The sequence below is a fragment of the Myxine glutinosa genome, chromosome 1 (genome assembly GCF_964187855.1).
Source record: "Myxine glutinosa chromosome 1, kmMyxGlut1.1, whole genome shotgun sequence".
In the NCBI taxonomy this organism is placed as follows: Eukaryota; Metazoa; Chordata; class Myxini; order Myxiniformes; family Myxinidae; genus Myxine; species Myxine glutinosa.
Genome location: NC_136261.1, coordinates 367,764,377 through 367,791,162, shown reverse-complemented (window position 1 = coordinate 367,791,162; position 26,786 = coordinate 367,764,377). Strand labels below are relative to the sequence as shown.

The window sequence follows — 26,786 nt, the reverse complement described above, 5'->3', positions numbered from 1 at the left end:
CACAACTCATCATCACAACACATCATCATTCATTGATCACAACTCAAAATTTGAAATGTGAAATTGAAATACAACACTCATTCACTCACTCAACACTCATTCATGTCAACTCATTCAACTCGCTCATTCAACTCAACTCAACTCAATCAACTCAACTCCACTCAATCAACTCAACTCAATTCAACTCAACTCAACTCAATTCAACTCAACTCAACTCAACTCAACACTCAATCAACTCAACTCCACTCAATCAACTCAACTCAATTCAACTCAACTCAACTCAATTCAACTCAACTCAATCAACTCCACTCAATCAACTCAACTCAATTCAACTCAACTCAACTCAACTCAACACTCAATCAACTCAACTCCACTCAATCAACTCAACTCAACACTCAATCAACTCAACTCCACTCAATCAACTCAACTCAACACAACTCAACTCAATTCAACTCAACTCAACACTCAATCAACTCAACTCAACTCAATCAACTCAACTCCACTCAATCAACTCAACTCAACTCAATCAACTCAACTCCATTCAATCAACTCAACTCAACTCAATCAACTCATTCAACACTCAATCAACTCAACTCAATCAACTCATTCAACACTCAATCAACTCAACTCAATTCAACTCAACACTCAATCAACTCAACTCAATCAACTCAACTCAATCAACTCAACTCAATCAACTCAACTCAACACTCAATCAACTCAACTCAACTCAACTCATTCAACACTCAATCAACTCAACTCCGTTCAATTCAACTCATTCAACACTCATTTGGAATATTGAAATTGATTCTTGTGTGGCACATCATGATCCGAAAGGAAAACGTGTATATAACATGACAAACATGACAAATGTCATGTTTGTCAAACATGACAAACAACTTGATCAGACTCCAATAAACTCGATGCCTTGGAAGGTGCACACTACACAGGACTTTGAGACTAAACCTGGTGCATAATCTTGTTAACAGGCACGTGGTGACTCACAATACGTCACAGAGTACCATGATATTTATGCAGGGTTTGATGTATGTTATAGCTCCAGCAGATAAAACAGCCAATCATTTTGTGGTGGATTGTAAAAAGTTTTACATGGAGGTTTTATTAAGGGAGTTTGGTATTGATAGCGTTACTTTTATAGGTGTAGGAAATGGCACATATGTTCGATGTCAACAGCTTTTCCAAGACATTATAGCTGAGTATCAGGAAGTTTTGGGTAATAATTTTAACATTAAATGTAAAGAGGTAGATGTATGTATTCACTGTTTTTTTCTGGATCCCAAAGCTTCATAAAACCCAAATAAGTTTAGGTTTATAGCGAGAGTTAGGCCATGTACTTTGAAACAATAGTCAGTTGTGGTTAAATGAAGTTTACAAGTTTTTTTTTTGTTTTTTTTTGGATAAAACATGGAGGCTTGTGAAAGAGCTAACACATTAAATATAAAAATCATAAACGGACACAAAAAACATATAACTGGAACTGCCGCTTTATAACTGCTGGCAGTGATGACCGGTTTCCTCTGCCTTCCCCACTTTTGACAAATCGAAATAAATATATATAATAGAAATATATATAATAGAAATATATATAATAGAAATATATATAATAGAAATATATATAATAGAAATACTTTCGAAATAAATCGAATGCTAATTTTACTGCTAATTTCATAAAACACACACACACACACACACACACACACACACCTAATGTCCAGAAATACCTTACTGTGTCTCCGTGAGAGTGTGAGAGAGACAAAGTAAGAGTGTGAGATTTGTCAGGATTGAAAGACATGTTCCACTTTGACCAGTCTGTGATTTTGTCCAGGTCTGCAGAGAGTGAGGAGGCTGCAGACTGCCGATCTGAGGGATGAGGAATGGAGCGGCAGATAGTGGTGTCATCAGCAAAGAGATAGAGAGGATTTTCCAGAGAGTCAGAGAGATCATTGATGAAGACCAGAAAAAGCACAGGGCCCAGAACACTGCCTTGGGGAACTCCAGCCTGAACAGGAAGAGGAGATGAGAGAAAACCATTCAGGGCCACACGTTGACTACGACCAGAGAGGAGATCCGCAAGCCATGCGGGGAGATTTCCATGGATACCATTGGAGAAGTTTGGTGAGCAGAGCGGGGTGCCAGACCGTATCGAAGGCACGTGATATGTCAAGGGAGACAGCTCTGATTTCCTGCTGGTGTTGGGAACCTCAATGCATTGTTGCGACAGCGGAAGCAGCATGTCCAGAGTAGAATGACCTGGTCTGAAACCAAATTGATGATCGGAGATCAAGCCATTTGAAAAGAGGAAAGATTTGATGTCAGAAGCAATGATGGATTCCATGACTTTGCTGATAATTGGGAGCAGGCTGATTGGTCTGTAGTTGCAAGGATCTGTTTTTGCACCTTTTTTGTGTGAAGCGGTGATGTTTGCTGATTTCCAAGATGATGGCAGATGACCTTCAGCAAAAGAGAGGGTGAAAAGAACAGAGAGAGGGTGAGATAGAGCGGAAGAACAGGATTTTAGGACCCGTGGGCTGATGCCGTCTGGTCCAGTTGCAGAATCAGAGTTGAGGTTTGACAAAAACGTCTCCACCTTGTCAGGAGAGAAGGACACAGAGTGCAGGAGCAGTTCGGTTCGACTTGGGTACGGTGGGTACAGATAGAGATGGGTTTGGGACACAAGATTTTGAGGCAAACACAGAGTTGAGGCATTCGGCTTTGTCATGTGCAGAGTCAGATGTGTAGCCGTTTGAGGTAAGGTAGGGGATGGAGCGGGAACAAACACCAGAAACGGATTTATTCTGTGGTGCACATTCTTGGTGGTAAGGTTAGGGAGCAACTTGCATAATATTGTTCATCAATTAGTAAGAATTCTGGTGTTAACAATTACTGGAGTATTAGTTCCACTTTAAAGTCCCTCGATAGGATTAGATTCCTCAATATTAAATCTGTTGAAATTTTTGATTTTTAACTCATCTGGAACGAAGTTCAGGGCACCTTATGCGATGGCGCGTTGTCAGTCCGTCATTCCAACCGTAAACACTTCAAACTTCTTCTCCGAAACCGCTGATGGGATTGCGACCAAATTTGGCACAAATGATGTTTGTTGTGTTGTGACTAAAGTTTGTTCACGGTATTAAAAAAAAATTGTGGTCTAAGGGGGTCTACCGGTGGTCAAAGTGGGTCCAGGTTTGACCCCCCAAAATAGGAATTTGTTATTTCCTCTGAAACTACACACACTATTTCGATGAAACTTTATCACAACCTTCATCACCCGTGATGTACCGAAGATTGTTCACGGCACTAAGAAAATCGAAGTCTGAGTGGGCATACGGGGGGGGGGGGGGGTCAAATTGGGTCCAGGTTTGACCCCCCCCCCAAAATAGATATTTGCTTTCTTGTTTGAAACTACACCCAATATTTCGATGAAACTTGACCACAACCTTCACCACACGCAATGTACCAAAGTCTGTTCACGGCATTTAAAAAATCGGGGTCTAAGGTGGTCTATAGGGGTGATGTACCAATGTTTGTTCAAGGCATTGGAAAAATTGGGGTCTGAGGAGGTACACGGGCTGGGAGGGGTGTGGGAGAATTGACCCCCCAAATATGTATTTTTTTGTTTGTTTATTTAAAGTCTTGTGATTATGTGAGTATGATTCTACATGCTGCCCTGTCTTCTAGCAACCATTGAAATTGGTTTAAAACACCTTTAGTCAGTGCAGTATACCGTAAAATGGGGAGAATAGGGACACAAACTGAAAAAAAGTTCGGAAACTTTTTTCGCTGAAAATTGATAACCATACTGATTTGTTGATATTTGGGTTGAAAGTGTTCTCTTGTTTTTTTAAAAAGCAACTTATAGTCCCTATTAACCCCATATATGGGTCAAATAGGAATAAATAGGATTTTTATGGCTGTCCCTATTCACCCCATTTTACGGTACTGTTTATTCTACCAGGTGAGCGCCGGGGGTATTGCCCCTATGTTTCTACCTTCTTACTAAAATACACAATTTGGTGTCTGTCTGTCTGACTGTGATACATTCGGTCATTACTCATCCAATCTCAAACAAACTTGACAGGAGGACTAATGGCCACGTGATGGAGGTACCAGCGATTTCATCCCCCCCCCCCCCCCTCCTGAAGGGGGATGGAGGGGGGGGGGTTCTGCCTTGGGTGAAATCTGTGTTAAGGTCTGCCTGTGTGTTGTTATTGGTGTTGTTGTATAGCCCTGGACTGTTCTCTCAAACAAGCCCGCGCACGGAGATAGCCGATCAATCTCGCAGGAGTGACTCTGAGATCTCCCACATCCAGGATGGTGTACGGCCGCCTCCACAAAGTCAGGGCCATGACAGAGTTAGAGAAAGAGAGAGAAAGAGAGAAGGAGAGACTAGAGGGAAAGGGCTGGTCCATGGAGACCAATCGGAACTCTGACTGTTGTGACTGCCCTGACAAATCTGGCAGCAGGGAAGAATGGGGAAGATTTGGCCCCCAACTTGTGTTGGAATTTGGCCCCCGGCCACAAAGAGGCGTCCCCGATAATTGTGCCTGTGTTGAGTTGTGTGCTGGTAGATTCCTGATTCCTGTGCACATTATGTGGTGGTAAGGTAAGAAGCAATAAGGTATTTCCGGACAATAGATGTGCGTGTGTGTGTGAGTATGTATATGTGTGCTTTCTGTTGACGTGCGTGGTTTCTTCTAGTCCTGCATCGCTCCTTCGTTCTTTGTCTTCGGAGTGGTGAACCTTGGAAATGGATTTTGTAAGGGTCACCTGCCTGTACCTGGATAGGTTTGAGGGTAGAGGAGTAGCAGCCGAAACCAGAATCCTATCCATGTTCCTCCTGATGACTCCATCTTTGACTATTTGGGCTCCTCCTGATACTCCGGTGCCGTACTTGATCAGTTATTTAACACAGCATCATGATTATTTGTTGATTGAAAAAATTCTTGAATGACATCATAGAATGGCAGAATACGCAGGATTTTTGCAATTCAAATCCTTGTAGTCCCCCAAGTGTGTGCTGTACGTCAGGTGAATCAGAGAACATAAAGCTGACACTATTCACAACCTTTTCTCAGCCTCGACGTGTCTATGTCCTTCCTCCTGCAGGTTGTTATGAGATATGGGTGTAGGAGCAGTATCAGAGGGTGTGGTTGTGGTAGCAAGGTAATACAGAATCATTGTTTTGTGCAATCAAATGAATGAAGATGCTGACCAACATCTTTGTTGTGTACACAAAATTGAGGGTCATGTCAGAGTGAGGAGATGGAGGCCAACATAGCAACTTACTGAGTGAGAGAGGAGCAATGGGGTCACAACTGGACATAACAGCAAAGAGAATAAAACTCGAGAGAAAGAGAGAAAGAGAAAGAGAAAGAGAAAGAGAAAGAGAAAGAGAAAGAGAAAGAGAAAGAGAAAGAGAAAGAGAAAGAGAAAGAGAGAGAGAGAGAGAGAGAGAGAGAGAGAGAGAGAGAGAGAGAGAGAGAGAGAGAGTAAGAGTAAGAGTAAGAGTAAGACAGAGTAAGACACTTGGGTTGTGTTAAGTCGGGTACATTGCGGTTATGGATGACAGATGGCATGAGATAGTGGTGCACCACTTGTACAAAGCCCTGGAGGAAAGAGAGCAGTTCCACAAACAGAAGAAAAGAGGAACAAAAGAACAGAGATGGGTGGAATTGGAAAGCCTTATTTTGGGGGTTTAGTCGGGAGGGCTGTTACTGGAAGGACGCATGTATCTATGCGGAGCTGGTGTGGGTCAGATAGCTGCCAGAGCAGAGATTACTACATCAGAGGAGAGGTGGTAAAAACAGAGGCCATAGGCCTGCTGAGATGTGAGAGAAAGAGGCCTTATTCATCAGCTCCATTGCAGTGTTTCCAACAATGATGAGGGCTTATAGAATCTAAATGAGACCGATGGAAAACATGTGAGGGAGCCCAGACCATATACAGTCACGTGAAAAAGTACGTACACCCCATGTAAAGTTTTGACTTTTTCAACATATTTCAACATACAGCTATTTGATCTTCATTTCAACAATATTGATAGACTAGCAGAAACCCGTGGAACATCCACGGAAGGGAGGATGTGGTGTATGGATAGAGTGTACCATTATGGATGGCATAGGGGATTTGCTTGCCCGAGTAAGAGTTAGGAAGAAAGATGAGAATGAAGAGTGCGTATATGAACAACGTATTTATTGCAATCTACTTAAATGACAACGCTACAATATACTTTTGAAAAATGAATGGATTCGTAATAGGAATCGGCATAGCACCACTCTGGGATTGTCCACTCAGTGGACGGCTTGCTGTTGCCTTCGACTGTCCAATCAGCGGATGGCTTGCTTCGCCTTCGCCCAGCAGACGCCAATACGATGGCGTCGTAAGATGGCGTCGTATCGGCAGTTAATCGGATGCTTTTGGGCCCTAACGTCGGCTAATTCAGATTTTTCGAGTATGGCTGTACGTGATAAACAAAGAGCGCGGTTCGTAGATCGTAAATCCATTAGTGCCGTGGGCATCGGGTCACTGGGTGCAGCGTAAAAGGGATAACAAAGTCGAGTCCTTACGCTATTATTATATAGACTAGCCGAAACCCGTGGAACATCCACGGAAGGGAGGATGTGGTGTATGGATAGAGTGTACTATTATGGATGGCATAGGGGAGCGCTCATGGGATCTTCTTCTTCCGTTAAGCTCCAATTTTTTCTCTTTAAGTTAAGTGCAATCAGTCCTTCTCTATGCTCGAAGTGCTCAGGCCATGCCTTCCCGCTCTCATACTTTTATTTCCGTTCGGTGTAGATAGAGATTGACATATCGTTCGTCTGTTTTCAGCTTGTTATCTTTAAGCTTCCTTACGTCTCGCCACCTGCTACACCTCTCTGAGTTACGAGGATTTATGCAACGCACCCCGAGTATTGCAACGTCACTCCATTTAACTTTATTAAAATGATGATAAAGACGTTTCCTTATATATCCTAATTTAAAATGTTCAAGGGAATAAAAAGACCATTTGGTTCACACCACTCATGTTCACACCACTCGACTGTCCAATCAGCGGACGGCTCGCTTCGCCTTCGCCCAGCAGACGCCAATACGATGGCGTCGTAAGATGGCGTCATATCGGCAGTTAATCGGATGCTTTTTGGCTCCAACATCGGCTAATTCAGATTTTTCGAGTATGGCTGTACGTGATAAACAAAGAGCGCGGTTCGTAGATCGTAAATCCATTAGTGCCGTGGGCATCGGGTCACTGGGTGCGGCGTCAAAGGGATAACAAAGTCGAGTCCTTACGCTATTAATATATAGATACTCCCCGTCGATGTGCTTCTGTGGTAATTGCGAATATGAGTCACATACACGGTCACAGTGCCTGACGCCACTGTGACCGTGTTTTGATTAATAAATCTACGAGTCACAAAACACGAACCGAACTCACCACAAGCAGTAAAAAGGTACAAATCGCTCCTAGAAACCACCTCATCTCTTCAGACCTCAACATACCTCGATAAGTGACAGCAGCGCTCATGGGATCTTCTTCTTCCGTTAAGCTCCAATTTTTTCTCTTTAAGTTAAGTCCAATCAGTCCTCTCTGCTCGAAGTGCTCAGGCCATGCCTTCCCGCTCTCATACTTTTATTGCCGTTCAGTGTAGAAAGGGATTGACATGTCGTTCGTCTGTTTCAGCTCGTTATCTTTAAGCTTCCTTACGTCTCGCCACCTGCTACACCTCTCTGAGTTACGAGGATTTATGCAACGCACCCCGAGTATCCCAACATCACTCCATTTAACTTTATTAAAATGACGATAAAGACGTTTCCTTATATATCCTAATTTAAAATGTTCAAGGGAATAAAAAGACCATTTGGTTCACACCACCCATGTTCACACCACTCGACTGTCCAATCAGCGGACGGCTTGCTTCGCCTTCGCCCAGCAGACGCCAATACGATGGCGTCGTAAGATGGCATTGTATCGGCAGTTAATCGGATGCTTTTGGGGCCCAACGTGGGCTAATTCAGATTTTTCGAGTATGGCTGCACGTGATAAACAAAGAGCGCGGTTCGTGGATCGTAAATCCATTAGTGCCGTGGGCATCGGGTCACTGGGTGCGGCGTAAAAGGGATAACAAAGTCGAGTCCTTACGCTATTATTATATAGATAAAGGTGATATAATATAACAAATATCATGAAACATTTACATTTTGTAGTCCATTGCATAATTTAAATAAACATAAATGCAAATTTCGCATGTGGAAAAAGTAAGTACACCCCTACATTTATAACCACTTCAAATACCTGAAATTAGAATCAGGTGCACCAGCTCAGGTGCAAATTATTAGAACATCGTGAGAGAGGATATTGGAGGAACCTGTCTTATTTAAACCTCAGACATTTAGTTTGGTTTGCTATTTGTTGTTGAAGTGTGTGACGTCACCATGCCTGGATCAAAAGAGCTCCCACAGGCCTTCAGAAAGAAGGTTATAGGTGCCTACGAGTCTGGGAAGGGATTAAAAAAGATCTCCAAACAATTTCAAATCAATCATTCGACTGTCCGGAAGATCATCTACAAGTGGAGAAAATTCCAAACAACTGTCAGCTTGTTCAGGCCAGGCCGCCCCAGCAAGTTCAGCCCGAGAGCAGACCGCAAGATGCTGGAAGAAGTCTCGAAGAACCCCAGAATGTCATCACGGGACCTACAGGTAGCTCTTGCCACTGTTGATGTCAAAGTGCACGAGTCTACGATTAGAAAGAGGCTGCACAAATTTGATCTACATGGGAGGTGTGCCAGGAGGAAACCTTTGCTGTCCAGAAAGAACATCAGGGCAAGACTAAAGTTTGCCAATGAACACCTAGGCAAAGACCAGCACTTCTGGAACAATGTGCTCTGGACAGATGAGCCAAAGGTAGAGCTATCTGGCCACAGTACCAGAAGACATGTTTGGCCAAACTAAAGACAGCATTTGACCACAAGAACCTGATACCAACTGCAAAGCATGTTGGTGGAAATATTATGGTTTGGGGAAGCTTTGCTGCATCAGGGCCTGGGCAGCTCACCATCATAGAATCCACTATGAATTCTTCATTGTACCAGAGGGTGCTTGAGGATAATGTGAGGCCATCTGTCGGAAAGTTGAAGGTCAACCGAAGGTGGACCTTGCTCCCAGTCGATGTCAGGGACTGGTAGACAGTTATAAGAAATGCCTACTTGAGGTTGTTTCTGCCAAAGGGGGCAATACCACCTATTAGAGCCAAGGGTGTACTTACTTTTTCCACAGAAGGAAATGGCATCTCTGTTAATTTGTTGTTGAATAAATTATTGCAAAGTCAATTTTTCATTGTTTTTTGTTCAATTAGATCACCTTTATCTATGGATACTGTTTAAATGAAGATCAAATATTGATATGTCCACATATGATAAAAAGATTTTAAAAAACATTTCATGGGGTGTACTTACTTTTTCCACATGCGAAATTTGCATTTATGTTTATTTAAATTATGCAATGGACTACAAAATGTAAATGTTTCATATTTGTTATATTATATCACCTTTATCTATCAATATTGTTGAAATGAAGATCAAATAGCTGTATGTTGAAATATGTTGAAAAAGTCAAAACTTTACATGGGGTGTACTTACTTTTTCACGTGACTGTAGGAGAGCAGTACTCCACTTAGTAATGAACAAAGGCCTTGCTGGCTGTTTATACCTCTGATTTTTCGAGGAATGATTTGGAAAGATGGAAGATGCCCAGTTATTAGGCTGGATACGGAGGACATCTTTGGTCGATGGTCGGCTCACCGGATGTCATGACTGATGGCGAAGCCGATAGGTTCAAGGGACTGACTCTCCAGCCTCCCCTGGGTAAGGAGAGGAGAGGGTTCCATTTCCGAGAGGGTTTTCCACATGAGAGGAGAAAGTCAGAACAGCAAGAGTGAAAGCGGCCTTGTGTGCCACAGGCAGAGAGCTTGAGTAGCGAAGTAGAATGCCAGATTGTGTAGAATGACAGACATCTGACCAAAATAGGACAGTCATGACTTTTCTTCGCATACAAAGTCGAGGCTCATGGAGGAGCATGAACATAGAATAGATCAGAAAGTAATGGAACAAAAGGTACAAAGAGTTTTTTTGTGTTCCTCAACAAATACAGTTTTTCTTGGAAACCAGGCCTCTGGTCTTGTTCCTGGTTCTGCAAGTCGGTGGCTCTGCTGGTTGGGCAATCTGCAAGGCACTGATCTTGAAAGGTGTTGAGTTCACACCTTGAACTAGAGAACCAATGCTCCAGCATCACCTGAGTTATTGGGAACCTATGCATGGAAAAATAGGAAGTAAACCTCCACACACATACACATTAAATTACTCCACCTCTGTAAATTTCCTAATGATTCCACGAAGCAACAAATTTCACATGGAAAGGAAACAAAACGAAAATAAGGAAACTAATAAACAAGACTTACCTCAAATCCTCTTTGGGGATTCCAGCCAATGTGTCCATGGTGCCTGAAATGTGGAACTCCTTAGGACCATTTGTAAACATGATACTTAAAATGAGTTGTTCACAAATAAGTCAGCCATGCACCTCCACCATGAAAAATGCAAAAGCACCATTCTCATTGTGAAACAAGTTCTCTCATTCATCGCAAACAATGACAAAATTTCAACATCATAAACATATCAAAATGTAATCACCTGGAAAAATTCCCTCCATACGTTTAGTTGTCAGTTACCTGTAGTTGGTTGAAGAACTTCCATACCCACCTAAATGATAGATCGAGTTTAAGTCGAGTGTTACCCACGATGAGGGACCCTGAAAAATCTAATTAATCTCTAAAATTATTAGCAAGATGTAATCAAGCCCGTCAGCATGCAGGTGCGTGGCTCCCTAAAAAATAGCGGTACACACCATATTGGGGTTAACCAATCTGTGACCGCGTGATGAATCAGATCATTCTGATATAACCGTGGTGGAGGCTGTTATGGATAAGAGGTGTCGAGTTAAAAAAAAATTAATAGCGCATTAAATGTGTGTTTCCCAATGTAGCTGCTCATCTTTTAAGAGTGCTTTAAATGCGTGCTTCCCAATCGGCCCGCCACCGGATTTTGTGACAGGTTGTGACCACAGTGCGGTCATTCTTGTTAACCCCACCACCAAAGGTGGATGGAGGTTATGTTTCACCCCTGTCTGTTTCTCCGTTTGTTTGTGAACAAAATATCTTTATAAGTTATTGACGAATTTGGACGAAACTTGGAGGACCGGTTGGGTGTCTGACAAGGACGATTCGATTCGATTTTGGTGAAGATCTGAATATGGATTCGGATATGAGAATTATTTAATTTTTAAGTGATTCTTCACCATTGGGAGATAGGGCCAAAAATGATACATAGCGGGATATCTCAAAAAGTTATAGATGGATTTGAACGAAACTTGTTGGACAGGTTGTGTGTGTGACAAGGAAGAATCGATTCAATTTTGGTGAAGATCTGAATATGGATTCGGACATGAGAATTATTTAATTCTTAAGTGATTCTTCACCATTGGGAGATAGGGCCAAAAACGATACATAGCGGGATATCTCAAAAAGTTATGGATGGATTTGGACGAAACTTGGTGGAGAGGTTGGGTGTGTGACAAGGACGATTCGATTAGATTTTAGTGAAGATTTCAACATGGATTCGGATATGATAATTATTTCATTTTTTAAAGTGATTTTTCACCATTGAGTGAAATGGCGAACCAGGTGGAGGTATGCTCTCTACTGAGTGCCGTTCTAGTTTGCTGTTGAACTGTTTGCTACCCGTAAAGCCAGTAAAGCACCATGACCGACCTCTAGCTTCATTTAATCATAAATATCATAGTGTTTGTTTTTTTTCTTTGCATAAAGATGCTTGATACATTAAGATTGTTTGAAATTAATAATTCAAGTAATAAATAATATATTTTTGTTACTTAGTAGATTTAATAGATATTTGTCTCAAAAATTTAATTTTCACACTTGTACTGTGAGATAAAAATGAGTGCTACTGTTATCACCCCCGTCCTTTACAAGCTTCACTGGCTCCCCATCTCCCAGAGAATCCAGTACAAAATCCTCCTCTTGACCTACAAAGCCCTCCATAACCTGGCCCCATCCTACCTGGCTGACCTCCTCTCCAGACACACTCCCACCCGCAACCTCCGCTCTGCTGGTACCAACCTCCTGACCCCCCCCCCCCCCCCCCCATCCGGACCAAATTCAGATCCTGGGGGGACAGGGCCTTCTCCATCGCTGCTCCCACCCTCTGGAACTCACTACCTCACACCATCAGAGACTCCTCCTCACTCACCACATTCAAAACATCACTCAAGACCCACCTGTTCAGCACTGCATTCAACATTCAACCCACAGCATTTAACCCCTGACTATCACTTCTCCTTCTTCCTCCTTTTGCTTTAAATATTTCCCTATTGATTCTTGTCTTTTTGCAATTGTTGTTTTCATGTTTTGTTATGCATTATGTTTTGCACTCTGTCAAAGCGCCTTTGGGCTTCATGAAAAGCGCTATACAAAATAAATGAATTCTTATTATTATTATTATTACCCTCTCCAGAGGAAAGGGTATTGCATTTGAGTCCGTTTGTTACTTGCCGGAAAAGATTCCGGCAAGTATGTTGGTTGGTTGGTTTCTGTCTACCTGTCTGTCTGTCTGTGCGCAGTACTACGTCGACATCGTTGAACATAGCATCGCCATACATTACACAGATATTTGCCTTGCCCTGGAATAGACTGTGCTAAATTTTTAACTCTCTAGGCCCAAGGTCAAGCTCAAGGTCCTTCTACCCTAATTGTGGTCCTTCTACTCTCGTTCTCTCAGTTTTTTCCCAGTCTTTTCACCCCATACTTCCTTGTTTAAAATCTTAACTAAAAAAGAAAACAAAAAAAACAAAAACATTTCCTTCTTTGTTCTTTTTGTTAATTCGTTCTTCGACCACGTGTTTCACCCCCATTTTCACGCCATTCCCCAGATCTGTTTTTCCCTGTTCCTTTTGCTGACATCTTTTGCCCTGTTCACGTGACTCGTGGTTGTCCCTCGAGGCTCCCTCTCCCCGTTGGTATTTTTGTGAATATGAGATTGTTCTTCTTCATGGTTCTGTTTAAATATGTTTAAACATTCCCCTGCAGTGTTTTATTCAGTGGTATATTACAACACGCTGTTTTTCTTCCTATTTGAAAGGTTATTTTCAATTTCCTCTCCAACTCATTCCACTTCAAAAAGAAATTCAATCTCTTATAATTCTAAATCACTACATGCTCTAAATTCACATTCATTCCACCCCTCCTCCATGGTTCTTAAACAGATCGCTCACTTGAAAATCACAATAAACCCAATTTGTTATAAATGTTCGTCTTTCATTAATCATCCACTTTCTAAACTCCCCCCTTGCCCCTCCCCTCCAAATCTCCCCCCTTGCCCCTGCCCCCCTAAACTCCCCCCTTGCCCCTCCCCTCCAAATCTCCCCCAATGCCCCTCCCCTCCAAATCAACCCCCTTGCCCCTGCCCCCCTAAACTCCCCCTTGCCCCTCCCCTCCAAATCTCCCCCAATTCCCCTCCCCTCCAAATCTCTCCCCTTGCCCCTGCCCTCCTAAACTCCCCCCTAACCCCTCCCCTTCAAAACTTCCCCCCAACCCCTCCCCTTCAAATCGCCACCCATACCATCCCTCTCCAATTCTCCCCCCTCCCACCTCCTTCTCAAAGCTGCCTCCTCCCGACTTCATCTCCCTTCTATCTCATACCTCCACCTCCCCCAACCTTCTACTTTCCTCTGCCACCCCTCAAAGAACCCCTCACTGTGCCTCATCCCATCACCATCAAACCTTTCATCCTCATCCTTCCCTTTCTTGTAACTCTTCTGTAATCTCTGACACACTATCAACTGCTCTTCCAATCAACCTCCTCGCGTCCTTCATCTGCCCCTACCCCTCCTCTCCCCTCCCCTCTCCTGCACCCGATGCTCCCCCTCTCTCCTCATTAACGATATGGACCTCAAACATCCAGGACCTTCGCTCAAACCTGATTGATCTCTCCATTCAGGTTGCTTCTGACAATCCAGACTTGATCTGCTTAACATAAACTTTCCTCCTTCAAGATGTCTCTGATTCCGTAATATCTCTTCCTGGTTACTCCCTCATCCGGTATGATAGACCTGAGCCTCGTCCTGGTGGTGGGGTGGCTATCTTTATCAAAACCTCTCTTCTTCACTCTCCTTGCACTGCCCTCTCTCCACCCCACCCCCAGGAGTACCTCTGGCTATGGCTTCCTCTCCGCTCCCACCTTTTGTTCATATGTGTTCTGTACCGTCCTCCAAACAGTGATGACTACATTGACATGTCGCTGTCTGATAACATGGACCAACTTCTATCAACTCATCCCAACTCTCTCTTCCTTATATGTGGCGACTTCAACTGTCATCATGCCAGCTCTCTGAGAGCTGAGTGGGTTCCTCTGAGTGGGTTCCTCTCTCACCAGCCATGGCACCTCAGCAAAAGACTTCTGTGACTCATTGGGACTGACACAATATGTCAATTTCCCGACCCGGCTCTCAGTCAATGGAGTATCTTCTCTACTAGACTTGGTTATGACAAACTTCCCTGCAAATGTCTGCTGCTCTTCTTCTGCTCCAATTGGTTCTTCTGATCATGTGCTTGTTAAAGTGGACATCTCTCTGGCCATTCTCAGAGAGCCTCCTCAGCGTCGCCGAGTCTGGCATTTCACGCAGGCCAACTGGCATAGTCTGCAAGCAGCCATCAATCATCTGGACTGGTGTCACATCTCTACTGCCTCCGACATCAACTCTTCCTGGGAATTCTTCCAAAGCAAACTGCTCTCTCTCATGCACAGATTTATCCCACCTTGTCTTCAGTTGTCTTACCCTTTCTCCCGTCCATGGAACACTGAATCTTGTGGTGAGGCAGTTGCCATAAAACAACTTGCCTTTGCCTCTTGGAAGGCAAATCCAACTGAAGGCAATCTCAGTTCCTTCCACCAAGCTCGGAACAAGTGTGTGTCTACCCTCAGGAGTGCCAGGAAGCACTATCTCTCCACACTCAAGATCGAACTCTCAAACCTGTCTCCTTCCTCCAAATCCTGGTGGCATCTGGTCAAATCCATTTTTGGTGTTTGTTCCCCCTCCATCCCCTCCCTCACCTCAAATGGCTACACAGTTGACACCGCACGTGACAAAGCTGAATGCCTCATCTCTGTGTTTGCCTCAAAATCTTGTGTCCCAAACCCATCTCCCTCTGTTCCCACCTTACCCAGTCGAACCCAACTGCTCCTGGACTCTGTGTCCTTCTCTCCTGACAAGGTGGAGAAGTTTTTCTCAAACCTCGAAACTGATTCTGCAACTGCAGCAGACAGCATCAGCCCACGGGTCCTAAAATCCTGCTCTGCCGCTATATCTCACCCTCTCTCTGTTCTTTTCACCCTCTCTTTTGCTCAAGGTAATCTGCCAGCATCTTGGAAATCAGCAAACATTACCGCTTTACACAAAAAAGGTGCAAAAACAGATCCTTGCAACTACAGACCAATCAGCCTGCTCCCAATTATCAGCGAAGCCATGGAATCCATTGTAGTGAAATTATACCAAGGTGAACCCAGGGGTGCTCGCCACGAAAGGGGCCGTCTATAAGACCCGGGACACTCGGGGCGTGCGGACACTTCGGCGGGACTCACTGTGACATTATCCAGTAGTTGAATGGTATGTACGCCCCCAAATGCTGCGCTGCGCTAACCATTGTTATATCGAAGCTACCATTGCTGTGCTTGAATGCAGGAGATATTGCCGATCTAAATGATATTAAAGCCTACCCAGAGGAAAGTCGTGTCTGCGCTTGATTTTCACGACATTTAATATCATTTAGTTCGCCAAATGGCTGACCACAAGATGATCGTGGTTCCGATTCTCGGTGCCGACCCTCAAGCTGAAGGATCTGCATCGGAGTTTGCTCACTGGCTCAACACGCTGCAGAATTACTTCGCTGCTCACGAGACAGAGCCAACCGCTGAGATACAGCTGTCCGTCTTACAGTCCAAGGTCCATCACACTGTGTACAAGACCATTTCTCGATTTGAGACGTATGATACGGCCCTGGACGAGCTGAAGCGCCTCTACATAAAGAAACGGAGCGCTGTGCACGGCCGGCATCAACTCTCTCAGCGACGGCAACAACCGTCTGAATCGATCGATCGCTTCGCGCAGGAGCTGCGCTACTTATTGGCAGATTGCGTGCAGGACGTCCGGACTCACGAGCAAGTGCAGGACGATTTGCTCCGAGATGCATTCATATCCGGAATTAGTTCTGGAGTCTTGCGGCTGCGTCTCTTGGAGGTCGCGGAGCTGACATTTACAGAAGCACTACGGCTGGCACGCGTTTACGCAGATGCTCGAGAACAATTGACCGCATATGATCACCCACGAGTCGTGGCGGGGACCTCGCAACTCGCGCGACCCGAGAGGGCCATCGCCGAGGATACGGAGGAGGACCCGACCACCACGACGGCCGAGTCCCTGGGTGCTCCGGAAGCGGACTCCGCATCCGGCCTCACTGCAGCCGCCGCTGCCAGGCCACGGCCTGCCCGGTATGCAAAATGTTATTTTTGTGGCAATCGGCAGCATCCCCGCTCTGAATGCCCGGCCCGAGAGGCGACTTGTCACCTCTGCTCCACCAAAGGCCATTTTGCAAAAGTCTGCAGAAAGGCCGCCCGGGGCACGCATTCCCGAGCGACCTTGAATGGGCTCATCGCAGAGCCAACGGATCGAGCACCGGACGGGGCGCCTTGCACAGCTTTGATGAGCCGCTCTCCTCCTCGCGGGCCTCTGGCTTCTCGCCCGACCTTGGTGAGATACGTCGGGCCGCCGAAACAAATGGCGCGAACGCGACCGGTCACAGAGCATCTAACCTTGACTGGCTTTCAAACGCCTACTTCAAACAAGCGACATGCACCCACTTTGGAAATGCCTCTCAAAGTGCGGCAAACGCAGCACGTGACTCGAGCGCCATCTGATGACAGCTTTTGCGAATTACATGCTTCCCTTCTGGCATGTCAATCTGCAGATGGCAGAAATCTTTCTCACGTGGCTCGAGCGCCATCTGACGGTAGCTTTTGCGAATTACATGCACCTGCTTTGGCATATGACTCTGCAGATGGCAGAGATCTTTCTCCCGTGGCTCGAGCGCCATCTGGAGGCTGCTCTCACGACTACCCCACACCCACTCTGGCAAATGAAACTACCGAAGAGCCAACTGACTTCAATGCTCCTGCTGAGGCCCGAAGGATTGCAGCCGGCGTGGGATCCACCCGCGAGGCGCGATCTTCTCGCCCGGCCGGAACTATACCTGCCGGGTCTGCCGGCCTAGCGCAGGCCTTCATTCCGCTCACGGTCGCGGGCGTTTTTGCGCAAGCTTTGATTGATACGGGATCCACGGATAGTTTTATTGATCAGCGTCTCGTGCATCAACATGGGTGGCCGGTTCTCGGGACAACCCGCCGGATCTTCATGGCATCTCAGGGACTTCGGTTGAGCACAAAAGGGGCGTGTCGATTGAAACTTGTGATAAATGGACGCACGTTCCCGGACGTGTATCTCATGGTATTACCGGCCTTATGCGCTGACATTCTGTTAGGACTTGATTTCCTTAAGCGGCATGGTCGTTTAGAAATAGACTTCGGAGGGCCGGACACGCTCGCTGTGTGTGCCCTCGCTCAAATGGACATGGAGCCACTCTCACTGTTCCCCAACCTGACCACTGATTGTACCCCTGTAGCCATCAAATCGCGGCGCTACTCTCGCGCGGACGCGCAATTCATTGCGGAAGAAACGGCCCTGCTCTTGAAGGACGGTATCATAGAACACAGTAGGTCTCCGTGGAGGGCCCAAGTCTTAGTGGTGCGGAGTGAGGCTCACCGCAGGCGAATGGTAATCGACTATTCGCAAACGATTAATCGTTTTACACAGCTGGATGCCTACCCATTACCGGGGATGTACGCCCTAGTACGCCAGGTGGCCCTGTATTCCGTTTATAGCACTCTCGATCTACGTAGTGCGTATCATCAAGTCCCCATCTCTAGGGCTGATCGCGTCTTTACAGCCTTTGAATCGGGTCAGCGGTTGTACCAGTTCACGAGACTTCCCTTTGGGGTAACGAACGGCGTCGCTTGTTTTCAGAGAGCTATGGATGACCTCGTTGCGAAGGAGCATTTGACGGATGTCTTTGTCTATCTGGACAATCTTACGGTTTGTGGGTACGACCAGGCGCATCACGACGCTAATCTAAAACGCTTCCTCGAGGTCGCGCGAAAATATCGCTTAACCATGAATGAGGCGAAGTGTCAATACTCTCTACGCATGGTAGACCTTCTGGGGTACACCGTGACCCATGGCTCCGTCTCTCCGGATAAGGAGCGTCTGCGCCCTTTGCTCGATATGGCTCCGCCTAGCGATCGGGCTTCGCTGAAACGCGCTCTAGGGCTGTTCGCCCACTACTCAAAGTGGGTGCAAAATTTCTCCGCTAAGCTCCGCCCCCTCGTGGCCTGCGACACTTTCCCCATGGGCCCGGCCGCCCTGGCGGCCTTCGAGGGCCTTAAAGTCGACATTGCTGGCGCCGCTGTCGCAACGATTGACGAGAGTGCCTCTTTCGTTTTGGAGAGTGATGCCTCGGATCATGCGATAGCGGCGACTCTCTCCCAAGGAGGCCGCCCTGTGGCTTTCTTCTCGCGGACTCTCACCTCCGCCGAGCGGAGGCATTCGTCCGTCGAAAAGGAAGCGTACACGATCGTCGAATCAATTCGGCGATGGCGTTCGTATTTGCTTGGGCGGAGTTTCCAAATTATCACGGACCAACAGAGTGTTGCGTTTATGTACGACACCTTACATGCTCAGCGCATTAAGAATGAGAAAATCACCCGTTGGCGTATCGAACTCGCCGACTTCTGCTACACCATCAAATACCGCCCGGGGAAGGATAACCTGGTCGCTGACGCCTTATCGAGGCCGGCCACTTGCGCGGGGGTCGTATCTTTGGAGGGGCTGCGCACTTTGCACAGCACTATGTGTCATCCCGGGGTAACGCGCTTCACGCATTTTGTGCGCGCGGGCAATCTGCCGTACTCGATGGAGGACATCCGCCGCATCTGCCGTGATTGCGCGGTCTGTGCGGAACTCAAACCGCGTTTTTATAGCCCCCCCCTGGGGACACTCGTTAGGGCTACTAGACCGTGGGAGCGCTTGGCGATGGACTTCAAAGGGCCGCTGCCAATGTCGAGCAACTCTCGCTATCTGCTCACTATCGTCGATGAGTATTCCCGATTCCCCTTTGCTTACACGTGCGGGGATATGTCGGCTGCCACGGTTATTCGGTGCCTGCAGAATTTGTTTTCTATGTTCGGGTATCCGGCCTACGTGCATACCGATCGGGGTGCGGTGTTCCTGTCCCAGGAAGTGAAGGGCTACTTGCTCCAAAATAATGTCGCTTCGAGCTACACCACCCCGTACCGGCCCCAAGCTAATGGACAGATCGAACGCTTTAATGGGATTATATGGCGGGCCATCATGCTAAGCCTTCGGACCCTCGGCCGAGGCCTCGATAAATGGGCGTGGTCGCTGCCTGCCGCTCTAAACTCGATCCGGGCTCTCCTATGTACTGCCACCAACCAGACTCCTCACGAACGACTGTTCCACCACCCTAGAAGCTCCGGCAGTATCCAGTCTTTACCCAGCTGGCTCGCTGAACCGGGGCCCGCCTATCTCAAACGAGCGGTTCGCACTAGCAAGTACGACCCCCTTGTTGACAAGGTGCAGGTCCTCCAGGCTAATCCCGAGCATGCCCGCGTGTTAACGGCGGATGGCCGCGAGTCTACTGTCTCCGTACGCCATCTCGCCCCTTGTGGGGACGACGACAGGGTTATCGACGAACCCGTCTACGAGTCTATGGACTCTATCGAAGCTTCCCCTATGGAACTACCGCTGTTACTCCCGTCGTCCCCCGCCCCCGTGCCCGAAGGCGCAGGGGCGCCCCCTCCGACTCCAACCTCCGGCGGCTATTCCGACGCGGGAGACTCCGGGCTAGGGGACGCCGTGCCTGGTAGTTTCCGAACACGAACTGGCAGGGAGGTTCGCCGCCCCGACCGCTACGGGTGGACCGACTGACGTGGATTGACGTAACCCTTTGGTTTATTGCTGATGCTTGCCTGCGAACTGCCGAGCGGTAGTATAGTTTTAACGATGGGGAGAATGTAGTGAAATTATACCAAGGTGAACCCAGGGGTGCTCGCCACGAAAGGGGCTGTCTATAAGACCCGGGACACTCGGGGCGTGCGGACACTTCGGCGGGACTCACTGTGACATTATCCAGTAGTTGAATGGTATGTACGCCCCCAAATGCTGCGCTGCGCTAACCATTGTTATATTGAAGCTACCATTGCTGTGCTTGAATGCTCTGATTTAATGCCTATTGTTGCATGTATTGTTACAGGAGATATTGCCGATCTAAATGATATTAAAGCCTACCCAGAGGAAAGTCGTGTCTGCGCTTGATTTTCACGACATCCATCATTGCTTCGGATATCAAATCCTTCCTCTTCTCCATTGGCTTGATCTCCGATCATCAATTTGGATTCAGACCAGGTCATTCTACACTGGACATGTTGCTTCTGCTGTCTCAACAATGGATGGAGGTCCTCAATGCCAAATTGGAAATCAGAGCTGTCTCCCTTGACATATCACGTGCCTTCGATACAGTCTGGCACCCCGCCCTGCTTACCAAACTCTCCTCCTATGGTATCCATGGAAATCTCCATGCTGTGGACTTCCTCTCTGGTTGTAGTCAACGTGTGGTCCTGAATGGATTTCTCTCATCTCCCCTTCCTGTTCTGGCTGGAGTTCCCCAAGGTAGTGTTCTGGGCCCTGTGCTTTTTCTGGTGTTCATCAATGATCTCTCCGACTCTCTGGAAAATCATCTCTATCTCTTTGCTGCCACACCACTCTTTACTCCACTATACTCCACTCTCTGCCGCTCCATTCCTCATCCCTCAGGTCGGCAGCCTGCAGCCTCCTCATTCTCTGCAGACCTGGACAAAATCACAGACTGGTCAAACAAAATCCTGACATATCTCACACTCTTACTATGTCTCTCCGAAAAGACCGACTGGAAAACCCTCCCATCGTCTTTCTCAACAATCCTCTCCAAGAAGTTCTGTCGCTCAAGCTTTGGGGTCTCACTATATGCCATGCTCTTTCTTGGGAAAACCACATTTCCAAGCTGGCCTCCAAAGTCAGTCGCCGACTGGGCATCCTCCGTCATGCGAAGTCCTTCCTTGGCACACCTGAGCTCCTCACCACATACAAGGCTTTCATCCGCAGCTCAATGGAATACTGTCCCCCCCTCTCGGCCGGTGCTCCTGCCTCACACCTAGCTCGGCTTCACGCTGTATAAACCAAAGCTTTCAGAATCATTGGAATCTCCCGCGATGAAGTTAACTCCGAGGGCCTTTCACTCACTCACCGCAGGCAGGTTTGTGGTCTTTCTGTCTTCTACCGACTCCTATCCGGCCTTGCTCCCCCAGCTCTCTCTGTGCTCTGTCCCACAAATATTCCTACAGGGCGCACAAGATCTGCCAGCAACCCTCTTATGGTTAAACTGCCAAAATCTCGGCTCTCTGCTCACCTTCACTCTTTCATTCCCCTTTTCTCCCGCCTCTGGAACAAACTCCCCCACTCCCTTCAATCCCACTCCTCCCTCCAGGTCTTTAAAACAGCTGTTCACCACCATCTCTTATGTTCCCCCATCCAAAACCTTGATCTTTTCTGCCCCCGCTAATTCACCCCAGATACACTTTTTCGAAATTCCAACTTCTTTCCTGGAAGTCCTTGCAGTGTATTTATGTTTTATACCTCTCCCGCCTCCCCCAAGCCCTCTCCCTCCCACAGTTCTCTCGATGTCCCTGCTCTCAAATGTTGTGTTTGTGTCCTTCCCCCTCTCTCCCCATCTTGTCTAACGCTCCCCTTATTTTGTGTTTTTTTGTGTCGGTTTGTGTCGGTTTGCCTTTTTGTGTGATTAATGTTAGCTCTTTCACCAGCCTCGATGTTGTATACAAAAAAAAATAAAAATAAATAAGGTCACCCAAAACGTGAAATCAGGGAGTTAGTTTTCATTTAACAGGAGTTAGTTTTCATTTAAAATATATTTCAAACCACTATAACTCTAAAAGTACAAGAGATATGCCTACACTTACTGTTACTGACAATGGAAATCACATACGACATTTCATTTGTCACCATGATCTTGGACCTTGAGTGATCTTGAAAGGTCAAACTCAAGGTCAAAAATTGTTTTATCACTAATAACTCTGTCAAACATTATCTGATTCCCTTCTAACCAACACCCCTGAAAAAAAATTACATTCTGGCAAGTCCTCGGTCTCTGACCGATTTCTAGTTTGTCTGTTTGTCTGTCTGCACAGAATAAATATGATTTTCTCTGCAACCGTTGGTCCGATTGACAGGAAATTTTCACCATAGGTGCAGCTCCACCTGTATAGGTTTTTAATGATAATTATGACGTCATAGGTCACGTGGTTTGCCCGCCATCTTGTAAGAATCGAAAACATTTGCACTTAAATATTTCGGAAACCACTGAATAGAAAAAATTGAGACATGGCTCCTTGTAAAGAACTCTCCATGGGGAATAAAATATGTTAATGATGATGTCATAGGTGCCTCCATTATGATGTCATAATTCGACAAGTACAAAACTTCATTCAATCAAGATGAAATTTCTTGAGTGCCATGTCAGCATAAATTGGTGGAGAAAAAATAATAATGATGACGTCATCGGTCACGTGGTTCGGCCACCATCTTTGAAAAACCGAAAAACTTTGCACCTTTATATCTCTGAAAGCGCTGAATAGAAAAAAATGAGACACAGCTCATTGTAAAGAACTCTCCATGGGGAATAAAATATGTTAATGATGATGTCATAGGTGCCTCCATTATGACGTCATAATTCGACAAGTACAAAACTTCATCCAATCAAGATGAAATTTCTTGAACATAATTTAGGAATAAATTAGTTTAGAAAAAAAATGATGACGTCATCGGTCGCATGGTTCGGCCGCCATATTTGCTTTAACACAAAAGCCTTAAAAACCACTGAAAATACATTCAGGCGAGGGTTTGCGATCTCCGATTGCTCTTTTTTTCTTGTTTGGCTTTGTTTATGAGCTATTTGCTGTGCTGACTTAAGATCCTTTATATAGATCTTTAAAAAGTTCAAAAAGATAGAGAAATGAGGGAGGAGAGGGAGGGGTCCGAGCATGGTGGTTGTTTGCCCGGGGACACCACTGGCCCGAATGACCGCAGGCATAATCCGTCCAGACTGAGGAGATAATCCTAATCCCCCATCAATAGATTGATCACATGGTGCAAATTCAGCAGTAAATTATTTCTGAGTTAATCCCCTCTCCTGTTCTATTCTATCTGCCCCTAATTATGTGTTAATGGCCTCTGGTATTTATCCATTCGGACCAAGTTGTGAAATGATAAGCACCAGAAGGGATCAATGCAGGAGGTGATTAACGAGGGATTGACATGGCTGGCTTGATTACATATATATATATACACACAGTCACGTGAAAAAGTAAGTACACCCCATGTAAAGTTTTGACTTTTTCAACATATTTCAACATACACCTATTTGATCTTCATTTCAACAATATTGATAGATAAAGGTGATATAATATAACAAATATCATGAAGCATTTACATTTTGTAGTCCATTGTATAATTTAAATAAACATAAATGCAAATTTCGCATGTGGAAAAAGTAAGTACACCCTTGGCTCTAATCGGTGGTATTTCCCCCTTTGGCAGAAACAACCTCATGCAGGCGTTTCTTATAACTGTATACCAGTGTCTGAAATGGACTGGGAAAATTTTTTGCCCACTCCTCCATGCAGAATTCTTTCAGCTGTGCGATGTTTGAGGGGTTTCCTGCATGCACAGCTCGTTTCAAATCCCCCCACAATATCTCGATGGGATTTAGATCCGGACTTTGACTTGGCCATTCCAGAACCCTCCATTTATTTCTTTTCAGCCATTCCTTGGTGGATTTACTGGTATGTTTAGGGTCATTGTCATGTTGCAAGGTCCATTTTCGGTTGAGTTTCAACTTTCCAACAGATGGCCTCACATTATCCTCAAGCACCCTCTGGCACAATGAAGAATTCAAAGTGGATTCTATGATGGTGAGCTGCCCAGGCCCTGATGCAGCACAGCTGCCCCAAACCATAATATTTCCACCACCATGCTTTACAGTTGGTATCAGGTTCTTGTGGTCAAATGCTGTCTTTGGTTTTCGCCAAACATGTCTTCTGGTACTGTGGCCAAATAGCTCTTCCTTTGACTCATCTGTCCAGAGCACATTGTTCCAGAGGTGCTGGTCTTTGCCTAGGTGTTCATTGACAAACTTTAGTCGTGCCCTGATGTTCTTTCTGGACAGCAAAGGTTTCCTCCTGGCACACCTCCCATGTAGATCAAATTTGTGCAGCCTCTTTCTGATGGTAGACTCGTGCACTTTGACATCAACAGTGGCAAGACCTACCTGTAGGTCCCGTGATGACATTCTGGCGTTCTTAGAGACTTCTTTCAGCATCTTGCGGTCTGCTCTCGGGCTGAACTTGCTGGGGCGGCCTGGCCTGAACAAGGTGGCAGTTGTTTGGAATCTTCTCCACATGTAGATGATCTTCCAGACAGTCGAATGATTGATTTCAAATTGTTTGGAGATCTTTTTAAATCCCTTCCCAGACTCGTTGGCATCTATAACCTTCTTTCTGAAGGCCTCAGAGAGCTCTTTTGATCTAGGCATGGTGACGCCACACACTTCAACAACAAAGAGCAAACCAAACTAAATGTCTGAGGTTTAAATAAGACAGGTTCCTCCAAGATCCTCTCTAACGATGTTCTAATCATTTGCACCTGAGCTGGTGCACCAGATTCTAATTTTAGGTATTTGAAGTAGTGATAAATGTAGGGGTGAACTTACTTTTTCCACATGCGAAATTTGCATTCATGTTTATTTCAATGATACAATGGACTACAAAATGTAAATGTTTCATGATATTTGTTATATTATATCACCTTTATCTATCAATATTGTTGAAATGAAGATCAAATAGCTGTATGTTGAAATATGTTGAAAAAGTCAAAACTTTACATGGGGTGTACTTACTTTTTCAAGTGACTATATATATACACACAGACTTGGCATTGAATATGGAATATATATTTTTCCTTGACTTGGGTTTACTTTCTTAACTCATTATATCAATCTGGTGAGTTTCTTTTACACTTTGGTGATTTATTTGTTAAAAGAACCATGTCACTGATTGTCTGTCACAGCAAGAAGTCAACAACAGGAATATATAACAGGTGGCGTGGCAAAATGTACGGACAGGTGCATTTGATGATTGGCTTCACAGTCGGGTATACAAGGGTTGTTGCGTTCTGTATTCGTGGAAAACAACTGCTGCACGTCTCCAAAAGTTATTGCCGCTTCCTCTGGAGATGGTCCGTCAACTCGACAATGCTGTTTGTCATGGAGTGGTGGCTTTACGACATTACGGCATGAAACAGCGTACTATTGCTCGGCAGTATGGCATCACTCAAGGTCAGGTGTCAAAGATCCTGAAACGAAATGCTCAGAGGGGTGTCCCTACTCCAATACCGAGGCCAGGACGTCCCCGCAGAACCACAAGGAGGGATGATAGCCAGCTGCACCGGTTAGTCCGCAATGGCCGTACCAAGTCAGCTAATCGGCTTGGGGCTGAGTGGCAGCAATTGACAAATGTGCCTGTATACAGAAGGCTAGTAAACCAACCACTGGTTCAAGCAGGCTATCGTGCCAGGCGTCCCCTGAGAAAGCCACGCCTGACCAGACAACACTGCCAGCGCCGATTGCAGTGGGCCAGAGAGCACCGTCAATGGCAGCCAGGACACTGGAATCACGTGATCTTCATTGACGAGTCTAGATGTCTGGTCTATCGTCAAGATGGCCGCGTCCGAGTGCGCAGACAAGTGCATGAAGCCTACAACAAAGATTGTATAGTGCCAAGAGTCCAAGCTGGAGGTGCTCGGGTGACCGTTTGGGCTGCTTTTCATGCAGGGGGCAAAACTGACCTGGTTGTTCTGAATGGAAACCTGAACCAGTTCAAGTACAGGGCCATTCTGGAAGAAACATTGCTTCCATTTGCTCGTGCAGCCTTTCGAGGAAACTTTGTCTTCCAAGATGACAATGCACGGCCTCATCGTGCTCGCATGATCCAACACTTTCTTGCTGACCGTGGTGTAGAGCATATGGAGTGCCCTGCCATGTCCCCGGATATGAATCCGATAGAGAACTTGTAGGCAGAATTAACGCGTCAAATCGACCACTTGGACCAGCAGCCGACCTCTATGCGTGAATTGCAGCAGGCTATTGTCACTGCATGGCAAGCGATTCCTGTCCAAACCTTGGCAAATCTCGTGAACAGCATGCCTCAACGTGTACGTGCTCTCCTGAATGCTCGTGGGGGTTACACGAAGTACTGAACTGTAATTTTACTGTCCGTAATCCCAGTCGTAATTTAACTTTTGTTAAAAAATTCTTTGGCTAATGTGCAAAATAAAGAGATACTTCTGGAAAACGTAGAGAAGCTTAACACAGTACTGTCCATGAATTGAGTTCGATATCAGTTTACATC

The 26,786-nt window shown here is 45.9% G+C and overlaps 1 protein-coding gene across 1 annotated transcript in view; it reads right to left on the bottom strand.

Moving 5' to 3' along the window:
* Positions 1-26,786, bottom strand: part of LOC137414795 (E3 ubiquitin/ISG15 ligase TRIM25-like) — a 114,233-nt gene that overhangs the window by 3,294 nt on the left and 84,153 nt on the right. Inside the window, exon 8 of the mRNA XM_068100295.2 lies at positions 10,472-10,514. Coding sequence (XP_067956396.2) covers positions 10,472-10,514 — 43 coding nt within the window. The remainder of the gene's footprint in view (positions 1-10,471; positions 10,515-26,786) is intronic.